The 18,072-nt window shown below is 41.6% G+C and overlaps 1 protein-coding gene across 2 annotated transcripts in view; it reads right to left on the bottom strand.

Annotated features, from left to right (window-relative positions):
* Positions 1-18,072, bottom strand: part of ARMH4 (armadillo like helical domain containing 4) — a 117,681-nt gene that overhangs the window by 65,950 nt on the left and 33,659 nt on the right. For both annotated transcript variants that reach the window (XM_032344320.1, XM_032344321.1), the window contains exon 5: positions 12,838-13,095. In XM_032344320.1, coding sequence (XP_032200211.1) covers positions 12,838-13,095 — 258 coding nt within the window. The remainder of the gene's footprint in view (positions 1-12,837; positions 13,096-18,072) is intronic.

Here is an 18,072-nt window from a genome sequence, read left to right on the forward strand (position 1 = left end):
AAAACTCGTTTAGGGTCAGTGGTGGTAAAGTGAAGGCTTGAATCCACAATTTCCTAACTCCAAATTCTAGGCTCTCAACTGCCAACCTACATGCTGTTTCTAATGTTTCCCATGGTTCTTGTTGGTTGAAATTAGTCTTCCACCCTTTAGCACCTTCAGAGCATTTTTTTTTTTTTTTTGGGTCCACAGCATATGTCATATCCTGCATCACAATCTCGACTTTTCTTCCCCATGACTCACACTCTCCTGGAGAACAGACACTATGTTCAGCTCATCACTAATGACTGAGCAATAATTTAAAAACAACCAACAGTTTTCTGGGGTTAGCCTAAGGGACTTGCCCCTAGAAACTGACTCCTGAAAATGCAAAGTGCCCACCAAGCTGCTTTTGCTTCAGCTAAGGCACATTCACTACTACTGTGACCACCTGGCCCATGGGGCACGTGACTAGTTCTCACCAACATTATCTGAGTGGAAGAAAAATAAATCCGTTCCAAGCCAAAGTGTTCCCAGGTTGTATCTCTTTCCTGCTTTCTGGCTGCCTGCAGCATCCAGTAAGGCTGCCTAGGTCTAGAAAGATGTGAAGACACCTGACGGAAGTGTAACTGAATGAGTGACTGGGAATGGTGAAAGGGCAAGTAAGAAATACATTGTGTTTAACCCACTGAGCTGGTAGCTATTTGTTACAGCAGCTGGCCTTCCCTAGCAGATACATTCCCACTTACCCAAAGTCCACCATTAAGTTCTCTCAGTTAACAAGTATTCTTTCATGGTAGACAGGTTTCTAAACACATTAGGGTTATAAGGTAGTCTTAGATGAAGGTGTTAGAAAAAAATACAAACTTTAGAATAAGGAGGAGACTATTGAATATCCTTGCAATTGGTGTGATGAAGCCTCCAAAAGTTTTGTGAATCCATTAGGGTCTGCACTGCCTTTGGACTATTTTAGACTCTTTAAGTTAATAACTCATAACAATACAAATAATTCTTCTCTAGAACTGCCTCCCCCCCAAAAAAGGGAAAATGTCACCCTGCATCCATTTCTAAATTCATCTTAATGGTCCTTGAGTCCATGTAAATTTATGATTCTTTGATCTCTACTTTGAACTGGTTGTAGCATCTGCCTGGTTCCTTTATTAATTAATGAGGTTTTCAAAATCTGTGACATATTTTCATTTTATAGCTGAATGAGAAGCATGATTAATTCCAATTTTAAAATGTATCTTTTAACAACTATGAATTATTGATGATCCCTCAAAAAAGTCTCCAAACCAAGGTCTTCAAAAAAGAGTTACAATACAGAGAAAGGAATTAAGAGAAGACCAAGGCCCCTCTGGATGCCAGGGAGGTCCCAGGCAGGGGGAGGGGTGCCACCCAAGCTCAAAGGAAGAGTGCAAAGTGAGGATGAGGAGGATGGTGACCAGGGAGAAGGAGGAAGAAAAGGCTGCAAGATCCCTCTGAAAACAAACTTCCCAGCATCGTAGTTTTTCCCATGGTTTGCCCCATCCCACTTTTATTAGTGGCTTAAGCCAATGAGTTGTCTCTGTGGTTTCAGGGGCTCAGGCCTGAATAGTAAAGCCTACATGGCAACAACTCTTCACCTTACCTCTCTGTGCATGGCCTCCCTGACCCATCTGCTTCCCATATGGCAGGGCTTGGAAGCCCAAGGTCTTGGTCCTACAGGATGTGCGATACTTTCTCAGGCTTGTGATAAACAAACCCAGGTAGTCATTCACCTGCTGCCTCTGGCTGATTTCATATCAGACCTTATGCGGTTGGAAGTCACCAACATACTTTGAGTATTTACCCCCAAGAATTCATCAAATCCATCCCGTTCCAAACAGTTGCTGTCCTCTTTCAAAAGGAGCAGTTAAAAATCAAATCCCATTATTTCAGAAATATTTCAGCCCTGCAGGAAAACTTAGAGATGGAAGATGTAAATCAAAATTCCCTCAGAGGTGCGCACTCCTCCACTTTAAATTCCTTCCCTGGGTCTTGAAAATCTGTATGTTTCTGAAGTTTATTTTAAAGATGCTCCACATGAATTGAAACTGGGACCCCTTGTTGACCATATATCTATATTTTGTGCCAGGTTCTGTGAAAGAATCCTTTTGTCCAACAGAAAAGCAGAACAGCTCTGAGTTGGAAAAGCAGAACCCTGTGGTTATTAATTCTCAAATGCTGAAATGAAAAGAACAAGTTCACGGGCTGACTTCAGCCACCCCTGATCACTAAGCTTGGCTTTGAGGCTTTCACGTCCTTCTTTTATGGTCTCGGCTGGAGACAGGCGAAAACTACCGAACTGCTCTATTTTCTGAAATGCAAAAGTCAAGTGCATTCCTTGGTGATCAAATAATGTCTGAGACTTCAAATATTCTAGATTCTTAGTACAGCACACCAATAACATTTGATTAAGTAATTCACCTTAATTTAACATCATCTAACTTCAAATCAAGAGATAAGGACACTGTTTCCACTACTTTCTCAATTTTGTTTTAACATCATTGGAAGATTTTAACACCATCTTTGTTTACTTCCCTCTATATTTTTCAAAGAGGGAGATTTATACTTAATTTCTTCTTGAAAATTTTCCCAGTTCTTCAATATTTCTTCTTATTTAATTCTCAGGAGAGCCTACTAGATTATTTCACCGTAATTTCCCAACTGAGCTTACAAGTGCATTCTGATTATGAAGGAATTAGCTCACAGCATTCTCCTCAGATGTAATGTGCCTTATTAATGTTTTTATTAACTGTAGCTGATGAAGAGATTATTTTCTGGCTTAGTTCCAAGACTCCTTCTCTAGCTCTCCAAAGGAAAAGTGACTGCTGAATTTTCACCTAAGAAATCCATTCTTAATGAAAGAAATGTGTTTTTCCTCCTAATTCTAATTCAATGGAATTTAATTATGAAAATACAGATAAGGGCTTCAGCTTCTGTAAAGGATTAAGTCTATTATCTTATACAGATCACTGTGTAAATAAAGATGAATAATCTGGAGTCAAGATATTTGACTGTAGGTTTCCAGAAGGATCTCTGTAATAAACCATCCAAATTTATTTTTAGTGAAACTTTGACACAGGAACCCAGTATCTAGGAACTCCTACAGGGCATTAAAGACATGAAAAGAGACTTTTTTTTTTTTTTTCAAAGCAAGACCCTAAAACTTTTAAAATACTGTTGTTATTATTATTATAATCTTCCTGCACCCAGAAGTGAGATATAAAAAGACAACTGGATTCTCTGCCTGGGGGAAGCTCGGATTCAGTAGCAAGGAGAACCAGGTTCAATAAATTTCTCACTTACACCTAGCTGATACTATGGCTGTTTATATTCTTTGGTAGAAGCTACAAAGGCCTTATCTCTATTATGCCTCCTAATTCACTATTTGGAAATTTTTTGAATGATAGATCACTGTGGGAATGCAATCATCTGATTCTATGTGATTCAGATGCTGAGACAACGAAGATAAATGGCCCAACATTTTCAAGGTCTGATCAGTTCCACCGTGTAGAATCACTCAAAGTTCATTCCGGGGGGGCGGGGGGGGGGAGTCTAAAATGTTAGACTACTCACCAAAGAAAGAAATGGTAGTTATGTGATGGGATGGAGGTGTTAGCTAACGTCACATTGGGAATCAATTTTGCGATATATTAAGTACATCAAATCAACACACTGTGTACCTAAAACTTACACATATGTAAGTTATGTAACTTACACATATGTAAGTTTTATGTCAAGAATATGTCAATATGTCAATGATGCCTCAATAAAGCTGGAAAAAGAAAATAAAACGACAGATTATGTTCCAGAAAACCTGGCTTTCAAAATGCTATGTATGGTTTCTGACCCAAAGGCATGCTATAATTAGTACATTACTAAAGGCTTTGGAGATGTAAAAACTACTTTGGGGTAAGTCGAAAGAACCAGAAAAAGTTAATTTCAGATGAAGTTCTACCTGCCATATGATCTTTAAGCTTAATAAGAGTTATAGGCAGCATGGGAAGCCCTCAGTACCTGATCAGTTACCACTTCTGTCCACGAATCGAGTTAATGCTTTTTCTGTTAACTGAGCTGAATTGCATTTAAAAACCTCAGCCTGGCCCCATATTGCAACTCAGGATAGTTACATAAGGGACTACTGTTTAACTGGCAGAGCACAATAAAGCATACCCATCCCTCCTCCCAATGGTAATAGAACATTTCAGGACCAGAAGGGTTACCGGCTGGAAGAGAACCCCCTTTTAAGCAACCCACAGTACTCAATGCTGAGTGCTAGATGTTGTGAGGCTCCCCAAAAATAAGCAAAATGAGATAGTGTGGTGAATGGAAATTGAGCTATCCTGATGATAACTGCAGGGCAACTTTCACAAAGGCGGGCTCAGTGTGAGTGAGGGGTTCCAGGAAAGGCTTTGGCAAGAGCTGCCCATGGACAGACGCAGATCTGTGGAAATGTATGCTCTGGTGACGGTGACAAAAGTCTGATGAAGGCAGAGGTCTGGACCAGAGAAGCCAAGAAAAGTAAAATGGGAAAGTAGACCCAGACAGATCGTGCAGGTCCTGGACTATACCAGTGATATATGGAAGAGACAAAAAATGCTTCCTGCCCCTGAACTGTTAATCTCCAAGGGACCTGATCGAAATGTCTGATTCCTTATTTTAACAGTTAATCCCTTCTTCCTTTTTGCTGGGTTGCATTTCTGCTTTGCACCACTAATCCCTTGAATTTCAAAAATAGCTTTGGCTTCCTGAGGCCAGCTTGAGAGGTTGGCAGTTCTTTTAGATCACGCAGAACCTACTACTAGAGAGACACAGCTGGTGCGAAGATTTTTATTTTAACAACCAATACTGATTTCCCTTCCTCCACACAGGAATACCCCCAGAGAGGCTTTATGTCTGAGGTTGTTAGCCACTCTGAACATAGAAATCTGTGGCTACCTCTGGGCTAGAGAGACACTCTTTACTAACTCTATTTTGTGGGTTTCCCTCACTCATTTTCTCAAAAGAAAACTTAGGAGGAGAAGGGAACTCACAGCTAACTTGGGCAAAGTGAAGGATGAGTGTGTGCGTGCGTGTGTGCGTGTTAATGACCTGAGTTCTGTCGATGACTCTTGGAATTAATGAATCCCTGAAGCCTCAGTTCAACCTGAGATTGTTGGTACAAAAGTCCTACAGACAGCTCTGAAAAGTAGTTAGGTATCAGTCTTAAAAAACATTTAGCACAGGGGCGCCTGGGTGGCTCAGTGGGTTAAGCCGCTGCCTTCGGCTCGGGTCATGATCTCAGGGTCCTGGGATCGAGTCCCGCGTCGGGCTCTCTGCTGGGGGGGGGGGGGGGGAGCCTGCTTCCCTCTCTCTCTCTCTCTCTCTGCCATCCTCTCTACCTACCTGTGATCTCTCTCTGTCAAATAAATAAATAAAATCTTTAAAAAAAAAAAAATTAGCACAAGCCACAAAATTTTCCATGCATAATTTTCCAATACATAACTGCCCATCAGAAGTGTCACAGATGTCAAGAAGAAAGGAAGGAACAAGAGTACATTAAATTGTTTTGAGGCCAGCACCTGACTTTCTGCAAGCTTGGCCAGCTCCCCTTTTGACTTCTGGTTCATACGAATTTCTGTTCTGTGGTCCTCGGCAGACATTTGTGAGCACAGCTGGAGATGGTCAGCGGGAAGGAAGTCTATTCGTTTTTATGAATTTAACCTATTTATAACCTACCTCATGCTAAAAAGAGGATTTAAGCCTTCTGACAAAATACCTACAATACAACAGGATAAAAATAAGTAAATGGAAAATTCAGGAAATAAGTGCCTTTCAAGTCTACGGAAATCCTGAGTTTGCTGAATTCTTGACCACAGGCATACGGACAGATTTGTCTCCCCTGGAATCTCCAGCTAGTACTAACCTGCAAGTAATCCAACAGCTTAAATGGAAAGATCTACGAAATAATATCTTGGCCTTGGAAGGTGTCCTCCTCTGCAGACCTCATTTCTCTTATGAGCTCATCCTCGTGAGGCAGATAAAGGCAGGGATCACGATCTCTATTTTAAACTCTGACATCCAGGTGCCTTGACTATGTGAAAAAGGAGGTCTGCACCTAAATCTTCTGCTCCTCCTGACTAGAAAAAATAATTCAGTGCTTTCCAAAGAAAGGGTGAAAGGCATTACCTTCAAATCCAGAAACCCTGGGTACCAGCTCGGGACAGAAAGAAATCCCGGGGTGCCTGGGTGGCTCAGTGGGTTAAAGCCTCTGCCTTCGGCTCAGGTCATGATCCCAGGGTCCTGGGATCGAGCCCCACATCGGGCTCCCTGCTCAGCGGGGAGCCTGCTTCCCCCTCTCTTTCTGCCTGCCTCTCTGCCTACTTATGACTTCTGTATGTCAAATAAATAAATAAAATCAAAAAAAAAAAAAAAGAAAGAAAGAAAGAAAGGAATCCCAGGCAACTTGGAGATGCCCACCTAGGACACACACACCAGAAGATGCTCAGTCTTCCCAGACACAGGAGTCTGGGGACAAACCTCCCCCATCCAGATTCAGGAGTCTATAATGTGACCACTGGCTTTCTGGGGAAACTAGAGGATAGATACTGACTTTGAGTTTGACCTCTATGTGACTGGTTAAAGCTGGAGGACAGTTTTCTTAAGACACACGAACACAATATACAAAAGATCACTAAAAACCATGTAAATCTCTACTAATGAGGATTCTATTCATAGACTATAGAAACACTTCTTAAAATCCTCTTTCTCCACTCCACTGCAGAAACAGAAGCTTCCTTGCTCCAAGGGAACAATACAGAACAGCTGTCCTCTTGGGTAAGACCCAGACTTCAGTATATTCTGTCGCTCTCTAGGTGATTCCAATGGGCAGCCAAGATTACGAACCATGGGTCTGGAGACGTTAGCCAATGTACCACTCGCTTTGTTCTGGTTATGCTGGATTACGTTCTACTCCTCCCTGTCCTCCATACACATATTTACTTACATTAGCCCGGGAAGCTTCCTGAGCAACCTTTCAATCCACAGCTTACTATGTTAGACATCAAAATACACTGACATTTGTTGCAGTGGAGAGTTGTTTGAAATGTCACACTTCCCACTATCTTTTATGGAGCACTTTCTCCTTGTTGCCACAGCCCATGTTGGACTATATTTAAGTGGTCAGTCTCAGCTACATGTTATGTGTCTTCAAAGAATAAGAAAAAGGAGCACACAAGGGGAAGACGGAGAAAAGCTGACATGTTTTAGGGTTAAAGGTGTGACTTTCCCATAGCTCAGCTCCTATAGGGTCCAACCCCTATGCTCTTTGCCTACAGTTCATTCTACCTTCCTACCAACTCAAAACACATTTGTCTTGTGTTCCTCTCTCTTTTTTCTTAACATCATCCAAAGTCATGAGCTAAGGAGCCTGGTAAATTAATAACAATAATAATAAATAAATGATAATATCTTAATGAGTTATCCTGCCCAGATAGCAGATTTGCATTTTTTGAGGGCCTTCTCAAGGCCCTCAATCTCAATCCAAAGGAAGGCTCTACTATTGAGAAGTAGGCATCATGTTAAGGCAGAAAGGATGATATAAATTAGGGGACCAGGCAAAGCCCCCTTGAGGTCACACCTCACAGAGGGCTGCCACTCAAATCATCCTCTGCTTGTAAGTGATGATTCAGTTCCTCACTCTGCAATTGCTCAGCCACTGACCTCACTTCTATGGGACCACTCGGCCCCGCAGTTATTTATCTCTTCATGTGTTAGCCAATCAGCATTTCCACAGCATAGGGCCCACACGTAGTAGGTGCTCACTGAATGTCTGATGAAAAGATAGAAACACAGAGCTCTTCATTCTTCTGCTTTTCACACACATCCCTAGTCTGTTAACTGAATACTTCTCGTGTTTTTTAAAGACCTCCAGAGAAAAAATATTCTATTCCTAAATCAAAAAGCCCATTCTAATGTTAGATGTAGGCTTTGGAAAAAAGTGAAGATAGCTGTAATAATTCTGCACTTAACCACATGATGGCTTTTGGAAGTGCTGTCCATCCAGAACATCAACTGAATGGAAAAGTGGTCAAAATGGTCTATGGAGGAAGGAAATGGAACAACGCCTCCCTTGGGCTCTCATCCAGAACTTATAAACCCAAAACATATTGAAAATAAGGTTATTAATTTAACAGGATTGACCATGGAATTCTTAGAGGATAGAAGAGACATGGATAGTATCAGCTACAAGGAAGTGATCAGAAACACACAGGAATCACGAGTGATCTCCTGGTAGCTGACGCCCACCCCCACTGATCCCACCAGCCATGTGATCACAGTCCCTTGCAATAACTGTTTAGAAATCGGCATGTAGCCTAATCCCAGCCAATTAGAGGCAGGAAGAATTCTACTGGGGAATTCTAGGAAAGGCTCTCTCTTAAAAAAGAAACACAGTGAAAAGACAGCCTCCTTTCTCTGGACAATGTCTTCCCCGGGTGTGACTCCTGAAGCAGCTGCCGCCATTGCAACCATAAGGAGGCCAGTCCTGGGGAAAAGTCACACACCAAGGGAGACAGTGCAGCAAGATGGGAAAGCCTGGGTCACTGATAACTGCCTAGCTACGAGTTAACTGACCCAAGAGCTCTGTCTCTGGAATTCTTGTTTTCAAAGAAAATAAATTCTTTTATTTTTTAAACCAATTTAAGTTAAGGTTCCTGCTACCTACAACTAGAGGCATCCTGACAGAGATAGAATACAAAAAGGGAAAGAATCGCCAGGTATTAATTACATTGGAAATGCTTCAGCATTAAAATGGATATGTTGACTCAACTTTGATCATTTTGATTTTATACATTAAAAAGCATAGTTGTGTGATTTATTGTAGAACATAACAGGATTAGAAGTGGAGCAAGTCATCACGTCTGCTCTCTAGATAGGTCCTTGCCAATAAACTTGAAAATGAACTTGTTAAATAAGAAATTGACTTTGCAGGCGCCTGGGTGGCTCAGTGGGTTAAGCCGTTGCCTTCGGCTCAGGTCATGATCTCAGGGTCCTGGGATCGAGTCCCACGTCCGGCTCTCTGCTTAGCAGGGAGCCTGCTTCCCCCTCTCTCTGCCTGCCTCTCTGCCTACTTGTGATCTTTCTCTCTGTCAAATAAATAAATAAAATCTTTAAAAAAAAAAAAAAGAAATTGACTTTGCATATTGGAATAAACAACTTCCTGTATGCTCCTAGATTTACCAATCAGTCAATCCACCTCAGCCATAACAGGGGACTTTTGCTGCTAATTCTCTCTATCCCGATGACAGACAGTTCATTCCACTCACACCTCTCAACAGCAAGATCAAGAAGCTGAGCTCTCTCCCTCCAAAGTTTTAGAGGCAATGTGTATGTGATGAGCAGAAAACAGGTTCAGAGAATCTGGGGCCATGAATCTACTGCTTTGCTTGGAAAGTCATCTAAGTTGTCTGCTCATGTTACTTCACAGGAAATGAAACCTATAATCTATTCAAATTTTTAGCCAATCCCAGCTACCCACTTCAATCTGTTCATTTTTAAAGGTTTATATGGGTTTTAGCATTTGCTTTGGAATGTCATTCATATTATAAAATAGGATGTGATAATCTATAAATAAACCAACTGAAAACAAGCATGAAGAAGGTCAATTAGAGTGGTATTATATTAAATAGAATTTCTTTTTAAAAGGTCTCAATTTTTGCACTGTTAATAATTCATGAAGAACTATACTTAGGGCGCCTGGGTGGCTCAGTGGGTTGAGCATCTGACTCTTGATTTTGGCTCAGGTCATGATCTCGGGGTCCTGGGATTGAGCCCTACTTTGGGCTCTGCGCTCTGCAGGGAGTCTACTTGAGGATCCTCTCTCTCTCTCCCTCTTCCCCTCCACCCCCCACTCCCACACTCATTCTCTCTCTCACTCTCTCTCTCTAAAATAAATACCTAAATCTTTGAAAAAGGAAAACTACCCTTAAGTTTACACTGGTCACACTCTGACTATAGCTGCCATGCAGCTCTGTTCCTTCAATGATGCTTCCCATGAAATACTTAATGAAATCTATATTAGTTTTCTATTTCTGCTGTAACAATTTACCACAAACTCAGTGGCTCAAAACAACACAAATTTACCACCTTACAGTTCTGCATGTGGAAAGTCTGAAATGGGTCTTGAGGGGCTAAAATCAAAGTGTCAGCAGGGTTGCATTCTAGAGGTTCAAGGCTCAAGGGGGAAAAATCCATTTCCTTGACTTTTTAAGCTTCTGGAGGCTGCTGGAATTCCGTGGCTCATGGCCACATCACTCTGACCTTTGCCTCTCTCATAGCATCTCTTTCTCTGACTCTGACTCTCCTACCTCCCTCTTATAAGGACACGTGATTAATTGGGCCCACCCAGATGATCCGGAATAATTGTCTCAAGATCCTTAACTTAATCACCTCGCTAAAGTCCTTTTTGCCAGGCAAGGTAATACATTCACAAGTTTCAGAGATTAGGACACAGACATCTTTGGGGAGCCACAAATAGGAGAGATTTTCCCTGTTTCAACTGACCTGAGAATATTAAGAAAACTGTATCAATTAATGTTTATTCTTTATTAATGTTACATGTAATAACTTTATGAGTGACTAGGATATACTTCTATCACTCCAAGAAAATGGTGAAAAGCAAATAAAATTCTAGTCCCAGATACTACTCAAACACAGTCTTCCCACAGTGGGAAGGAGAAAAAAAAAAAAAAAATCCCAGCTTGGAAGATTTATTCCTTGTTTTGGTTCCCAGGAAACTCAGTGCTACAATAGGTTGATAAGAAGAATTTATCAAGAAAGGAAGTGACAGTAAAAAGTAAGGGACATCTGGGGAAACAGTAAATTATTATAATAAGAGAAACTCTGGGGGCACCTGGGTGGCTCAGTGGGTTGAGCCTCTGCCTTGGGCTCAGGTCATGGTCCCAGGGTCCTGGGATCGAGCCCCGCATCGGGCTTTCTGCTCGGCAGGGAGCGTGCTTCCCCCTCTCTCTCTGCCCGCCTCTCTGCCTACTTGTGATCTCTCTCTCTCTGTCAAATAAATAAGAGAAACTCTGATATATTAAAAACCTCGGGACTTATGGGAATCACTTTTAAAAGCCTAACAAATCACGAAATTAGTAGCTCTAACTTAAGAATATTTAGCTGTGCATGGGGGCTAGAATCGGGAGGCAGGACAGTAGCACAATAGGGCCCCTTCCACATCTGTGCTTCACACTCTTATAACCTACCTTTATTAGAAAACTCAACCTCCCTGCTTGGAAACCTTTGAAGTAGGTTCTGCTCTAATCAAAGAAAGGCACCCCTCTTGCTTTTCTCTCTGTCCCCGGAGCCACACAATGTGCCAAGAACAGAGTAGGAGCTCAGTTAGGTTTGTTGGATGAATTAATTAACCAAAGCGAAAGGACAGTTCATCAAAGAAAAGCATTCCTCCTTAGACCGTAAACCTTTAAAAGTTTTACCAAGTCCAGTTTCAGCTTTAAAAAAAAAAAAAAAAAAAAGAGCTGAGGTGCAGGGATGGCTTAATTGGTGAAGTGTCTACCTTCAGCTCAGGTCATGATCTTGAGGTCCTGGGATCAAGCCCTGCACGGGGCTCCCTCCTCAAGGGGGAGCCTGTTTCTCCCTCTCCCTCTGTCCCTTTCCACCCCCATCCTCATATGCACGCACATGTGCTCTCCTCTCTCTGAGATAGGTAGATACGTAGATAGATAGACAGATAGACAGAGTCTTTAAAAAAAGGGAGCGAGCTTATTTCCAACTACACAATCATGCAATAACCTGACATAGCGATTTTCCAGCTCTGCCCCCATATTAATGCTCTCACCCCTTCTCACCATAGATCTAAAAGAGAGTTTTCATGAGAGGGAAGAATGATCTTAAAGAAATCATAGGCACTGGGATTCAAAATTGGACATTTCAACCAAAGAACCACAATATACAAGTATGATATTCCAGAGCAAAGTTCCAAACATACATCCAAATTTTCCATGAAATCACCAAACACTGGTTATATGTCTTTTAAAGCTAACCTCTGCAGAACTGAAGGTTATAAATGGGGCTAGTTATTAAAGATTAGGAGAATTTCGGAGAGGGCGTTTCTTGGGAGAAGAGTCAGGCCTCAAGGACTCAACCAGGGCTTTACAGCATTTCTCCAGAAAAAGCCAGAGGAGACAGACAGGGGAGCCTCCCTGCTGACCAGGGAGAGAAGGTCCAAGGTGAAGTCTGCCTGCATCCACGGAGCCTCTCTAGGATAATTCGAGCCATGCCCAGGACAGAGCAAGCACGTGGGTGTCTGGACACAGACTGCCAAACTGAGCCTGTCCCTGACAAGCAAATGCAGCCTTAAGAGGAAACAGAAAAGGGACAAGACTGCCAAGCACTCCCTCAGAAGTGAGGGAAGAATTTCTCCTAGGGAGCAAATTCCACAGCGACAGAAGGTAACACCATATATTTGTTTTCTGACTTGAGACCACTCACGCTGCTTGTTCAGCACACTGGTTACTCATGTCTGCTCCCCATTTGGAAGTCCTCCCAAAACCTATAGTTGTCTTCCAGCTGGGAAGGAAAGATGGAATTCCTTCCAAAAACGAGGTAACTGTGCTCTCAGGGGGCAGCTGGAGACTGTTCGGAGCCCGGCTATTTAAGAGCACTGACTATAAACATAGAAGAAAAAACTGGTAACTTTTTCTGAAATGAACCATCCATAAACATCACCAGAAAATCCACTTTGCTCCACACTCGAGGCCAAGAAAGAAAGCTGCCACCTTAGAAAAATAAGAGGAGGTGAGGGAGGAGGAAGAAAGAAACACGCACGACTCTTACCCAGGCCCTGATTCTGCTGTTCCCACTCGATGGCGTCTGGCACCTGGTCGGTGGCTCCATCCAAAGGGCCCAGGTTTCCCCGCTCGAAGCCAGGTTCTTGAGACGTGATGCCAGGGAGAGTAAACCCTGGCAGCTCAGCGTCACCATCCAAGCTATCATCCAGGGACTCTGTGTCTTTATCTTCTTCATCTTCCTCCTCATCTTCCTCTTCTTCATCTTCCTCCTCTTCCTCCTCTTCATCCTCCTCTTCTTCTCCCTCTAGGAAAAAAGAAATCAACAAGAAACACGAAGGGATACAGTAAGTGCCTACATATGTGTCTTTTGAAATGACCCAAACACTACAAAATAATTCTACTTGACCTTTTAAAACAAATTTTATAGCCAAAGTTGGGCAACACGGGCCTTGCAAGACTAGGTGCTCACCATACACCTGTATTTCAAACTTTCAAAATCACAGTTAGGTCAGATTATTAGTACACAGCATGTTTATTTGGAGTCAAAGTTCAGGTAATATAAATTTTTATTAGTCAAATTTATATTTACAAAGGTAGAAATCATCCCTTCCCTGTTTTCTGGAGGTCATTAAAGATGGATCCACTAGGTTAATATCCAAAATATATAAAGAAGTTATACAACTCAACATCAGAAGAACAAATAATCCAGTTAAAAAATGGGCAGAAGACCTGAATGGACAGTTTTCCAAAGAAGATTCACAGATGGCCAACAAACACATAAAAAGATGCTCAACATCACTAATCATCAAGGAAATACGAATCAAAACCACAATAAGATATCCCTTTGCCCCTGTCAGAATGGCTAGAAACAAAAAGACAAGAAAAACAAGTGTTGCGGAAGACGTAGAAAAAAGGAACACTCACGCACTGTTGGTGGGAACGCAAAATGGTACAGCCACTGTGGAAGACGTTATGGGGATTCCTCAAAAAATTAAAAATAGAAATCCCATGTGATCTGGTAATTTCACCCAAAGAAAATGAAAATATTAATTCAAAAATATATGTGCACCCCTATGTTTATTGAGGCATTATTTATAAAAGCCAAAATCTGGAAGCAATCAAAGTAATCATGGACAGATGAATGGATTCAAAAAAAAGTGGTGTATACAAATAGTAAGGAATGTTACTCAACCATAAAAGGAGTGAGATCTTGCCATTGGCAGCAACATGAATGATCTTGAGGGTATTACACTAAACGAAGTAAGTCAGAGAAAAACGGGTATTATATGATTTCACTTATACGTGGGATCTAAAAACCAAAACAAATGAATAAACAAACAAAAAGCAGAAACAGACCCATAAATACAGACAAGAAACTGATGGCTGCCAGAGGAAAGAACAGATGGGAGATGGGCAAAATGAGTGAAGGGGAATGGGAGATACAGGCTTCCAGTTATGGAATTAATAAGTCACAGAGATAATAGGTACAGCATAGGGAAGAGAGTCAATGGTATTGGAACAGCATTGTATGGTACAGATGGTAGCTACACTTGTGACAAACATAGCCTAACATATAGATTTGTCATATCACTATACTGTACAGCTGAAACCAATGTAACGGTGTCTGTCAACTACACTGCAATTAAAAAAAAAAAGTTTTGCCCATTAGAACGCACACTAAAATACGAGCAGAACTTAAAGACAGTGTCCCACTCCTTTTGTATCTTATCATACTAAACAAGAAAATTCATGATTTGGGCACAATTTTCCTTCTATTCTTCTTCCATATCAATGAGTAGAAGTCACAAGTGAGAGGTACATAAATCCACTCCCAGTTCCTTTTGGAAGATCAACCCAAGAACGTGGAAACAATTACATCAACATTCTCAATTCCACTCTAAAAGAGGTTAGGAAATAGGATATTGATCAAAGACCGTCAGGAAAGCACACTTGAAAAAAAAATCATTATCACTGCCACCATGGTAAGAGTTAAATTCACAATTTGTCACATTCAATGCTTCAAGCAGAGGGGGTGTAGGAAACCTAAGATCCCCAATTTTACTTGGTTTCACCAACTTTAATTTTCTAGGAATACTTCAAGCTTCCGCCCTCACTATCGATGCACCCTGAAGCCCCTGATGAGAGTTCACCAAGCTCATTGAAGGCCTTCCCCTTGCTCTCTTCTCTTGGCTCTCCACATGGCAGTTTGCAAAAAGGAACTCTCCAGGGATGGCGGAGAAGGGAAGAGGGAGGGTTAGAGCCACCCAGGAATTCTGAGGCTCTCTTTTTCTGCTTGTAGACAATTTCTCCACATACATTCCTTTACATCTATTGCTTATAGGGTTTTTTTTTAACTTTTAAAAAAATATTACATCTGATCTTTTTCATTCTTATATATCCTCTAACTTTGTACAACGTAATACCTCTTAATACCTCTCATTCCAAATATTTAGAATATTTGGAAAATATTCCAAAAATGTAATAACTATTTATCAAGAACCTAGTTCCAGGCACTAGAAATAATGTAGCACTATCTCTGCCTTCATGAAGTTAATAGGCCACTCGAGGAGACACGTACACACACAGATCTAGGATACAATATGACACTCTGACTAAAACTGGAAGAAAGATGGAGAATGGCAGACTCTGCTTTTCTGGATGTGGAGATCCAGACAAAGGGCAGCTTTTCTGGTAAAGTCTGAACAGAGATTATACCAAAATAATGAATTCTCTTGTTTAAGTTAGGTCAGTATCTATAGGAGGCACATTCCCAGCAGCAGGGAACAGAAGAACAGCAAAAATAAAAGCCTTGAGGCAGTTGTGTGCTGTGTTCAAAGAATGGCAAAGACTGAGCTGGGAGCAAGAAAGGACAGGAAATGAGATGGGAGGGGTAGGCAGGGGTCAGATTTAGTGTATATTTATTTATAAGGAATTACAGGCTGCAGCATGAAAAATGGGCTAAATCAGAGCAAGACACAAAGCAAAGAGACCCACTGGGAGGCTATTTTACAAGCCAGGGAATAAGATGACAGTGCTTTGGACACGGATATAGTTCTGGAAGCAGGAAGAGATGCTCAGATCTGGGATGTAATATGAAGGTAATTTGCAGGCAGAGCCCTACTGATAAGTATGATGTGGGATGTGGAAGGAATACAGCACTTTATTAAAGAAGGAAACTAAAGGGCAAAGAACAAAATCAAGAATTTTATTTGAGACACATTAATCATGTGATTGCTATGCCTATGATTTCCAAGTGGAAATGTTGGAAGCCCAGGGAAGATCAAAGCTAGACATAAAAATCTAAGAATCACCAATTTAGAAATAATATTTACAGCCTTGGGGCACCTAGATGGCTCAGTGGGTTAAAACCTCTGCCTTCGGCTCACGTCATGATCCCAGGATCAAGCCTTGCATCAGGCTCTCTGCTCAGCAGGGAGCCTGTTTCCCGCTCTCTCTCTGCCTGCCTCTCTGCCTACTTGTGTTCTCTGTCTGTTAAACAAATAAATAAAATCTTTAAAAATAATAATAATAATATTTACAGGCTTGAGACTGGCTGAGATCACCAAAAGAATGAGTGTGGGTAGAAGGAAAAGTTGTCCAGTCTAAGCCCCAGACAATCGAACATTTAGAAGTTGGCCAGGAAAGGGAGATCCAGCAAAGGAGACTGAAAAGTGACCACTGAGGTAGGTGAAAAACCAAGCCGAGTATGGTGTGGACAAAGTCAAAGGAATAAAATACTTCTGGGGGCCTGAGTAAGAAAACTGAGACTGTCCCTCCAGCGTTGACATTACCTCTACCTTTGGCACTTTGGAAATGATTAGTGACTTCACCTAAGTTGTTTCATGGAAAGGTAGGGATAAGAGTCAAAATGGAGTAGTTGAAAAGAATATTAGAAAAAAAGGAAGTAGATACTACAAATATTTAAAAAAAAAAAAAAAAAAAAAAGCTTACAAAACTTTTTGAAAAAAAGAACAGGGACAACAAGAGCCAAACCATGAAAAAAGCCCAGCTACCCATCAACAGATGAATGAATAAAAAAAATGTGGTACACACACACACACACACACACACACATATATATATAGAAATATTATACAGCCATCAAAAATGAAATGTTGCCATTTGCAACAACATGAATGGAACTAGAGGGTATTAAGCTAAGCAAAATAAGTCAATCAGAGAAAGACAATTATCATATGATTTCACTCATATGTGAAATTTAAGAAACAAAACAGAGGATCATAGGAGAAGAGAGGGAAAAAAATGAAACAAGAAGAAACCAGAGAGGGATACAAACCATAAGAGACTCCTAATCATAGGAAATAAACTTGAGAGTTGCTGGAGGGGAGGTGTGGGGGGGGGGGGGTGGGGTAACTGGGTGGTGGACATTAAGGAGGGCATGTGATGTAATAAGCACTGGGTGTTATATAAGACTGACGAATGACAGACCTGTACCTCTGAAATCCATAATACATTAAATGTTAACTAACAGGATTAAAATTTTTAAAAATGTTTAAAAGGGAGGGTAGGGACAGACGAGGGTAGCTGGAAGGAGATGTAGAATCCAGGGTACCTTCTCAAAATAGGAGATACTAGAATTTGCTTGGAATTTGATGGTAAGACCTAGTAGAGAAGGGGAAATTGATGACTCAGGAAAGCGGGGAGAGGGCTGCTTAGAGCAATGTCTGGAGATGAGGTTTGGCAGAGCACTTGCACACGTGGACTCAAGCCATGCAAATGTACTGTGGCTATGTGATTTTGGACAAGTTATGGTGCCATAGCTTCCTCCTTGGTAAAAACGGGGTGATTCCTACCTCACAGAGCTGCTATAGGATTACATCAGTTAGTAGATAAGGTACTTAGGACTAAGCCTGGGTCATCATGGCCAGTATAGGGGTTGGTTTCTTTGCTATTACTGGGAAGGGATGGGATCCAGGGCACAGGCTGGCTGAGACCCATCCTCCACTGCAGTGGGCACAGGGGCGGGCAGGAGGATTGACTTCACGGTGAGAATGTGTGAAAGTTGTTTTCATATTTCTTTTCTCAGTCAATAAGAAACTAAGAAGGAGAAATGAAATGTTGGTGGTTTGAGGCGAGAGGAGAAAGTGTGAAACTGTCATCTCAGAGAATGGGCAAGTGAATTCCCCAGGAAGATGTGGGAGGACTGGCAGGCAGCCTTGTGGGCCCACTTGAGATGGGACATCATGGGTTTAAAGTGAGACATGTGAAGGGGGTTGTGTTTTTCTCCAGCCACATTCAGCTGCTTGGGTGCAGGCATGGG

This window comes from Mustela erminea, chromosome 5 (genome assembly GCF_009829155.1).
Source record: "Mustela erminea isolate mMusErm1 chromosome 5, mMusErm1.Pri, whole genome shotgun sequence".
Classification (NCBI taxonomy): Eukaryota; Metazoa; Chordata; class Mammalia; order Carnivora; family Mustelidae; genus Mustela; species Mustela erminea.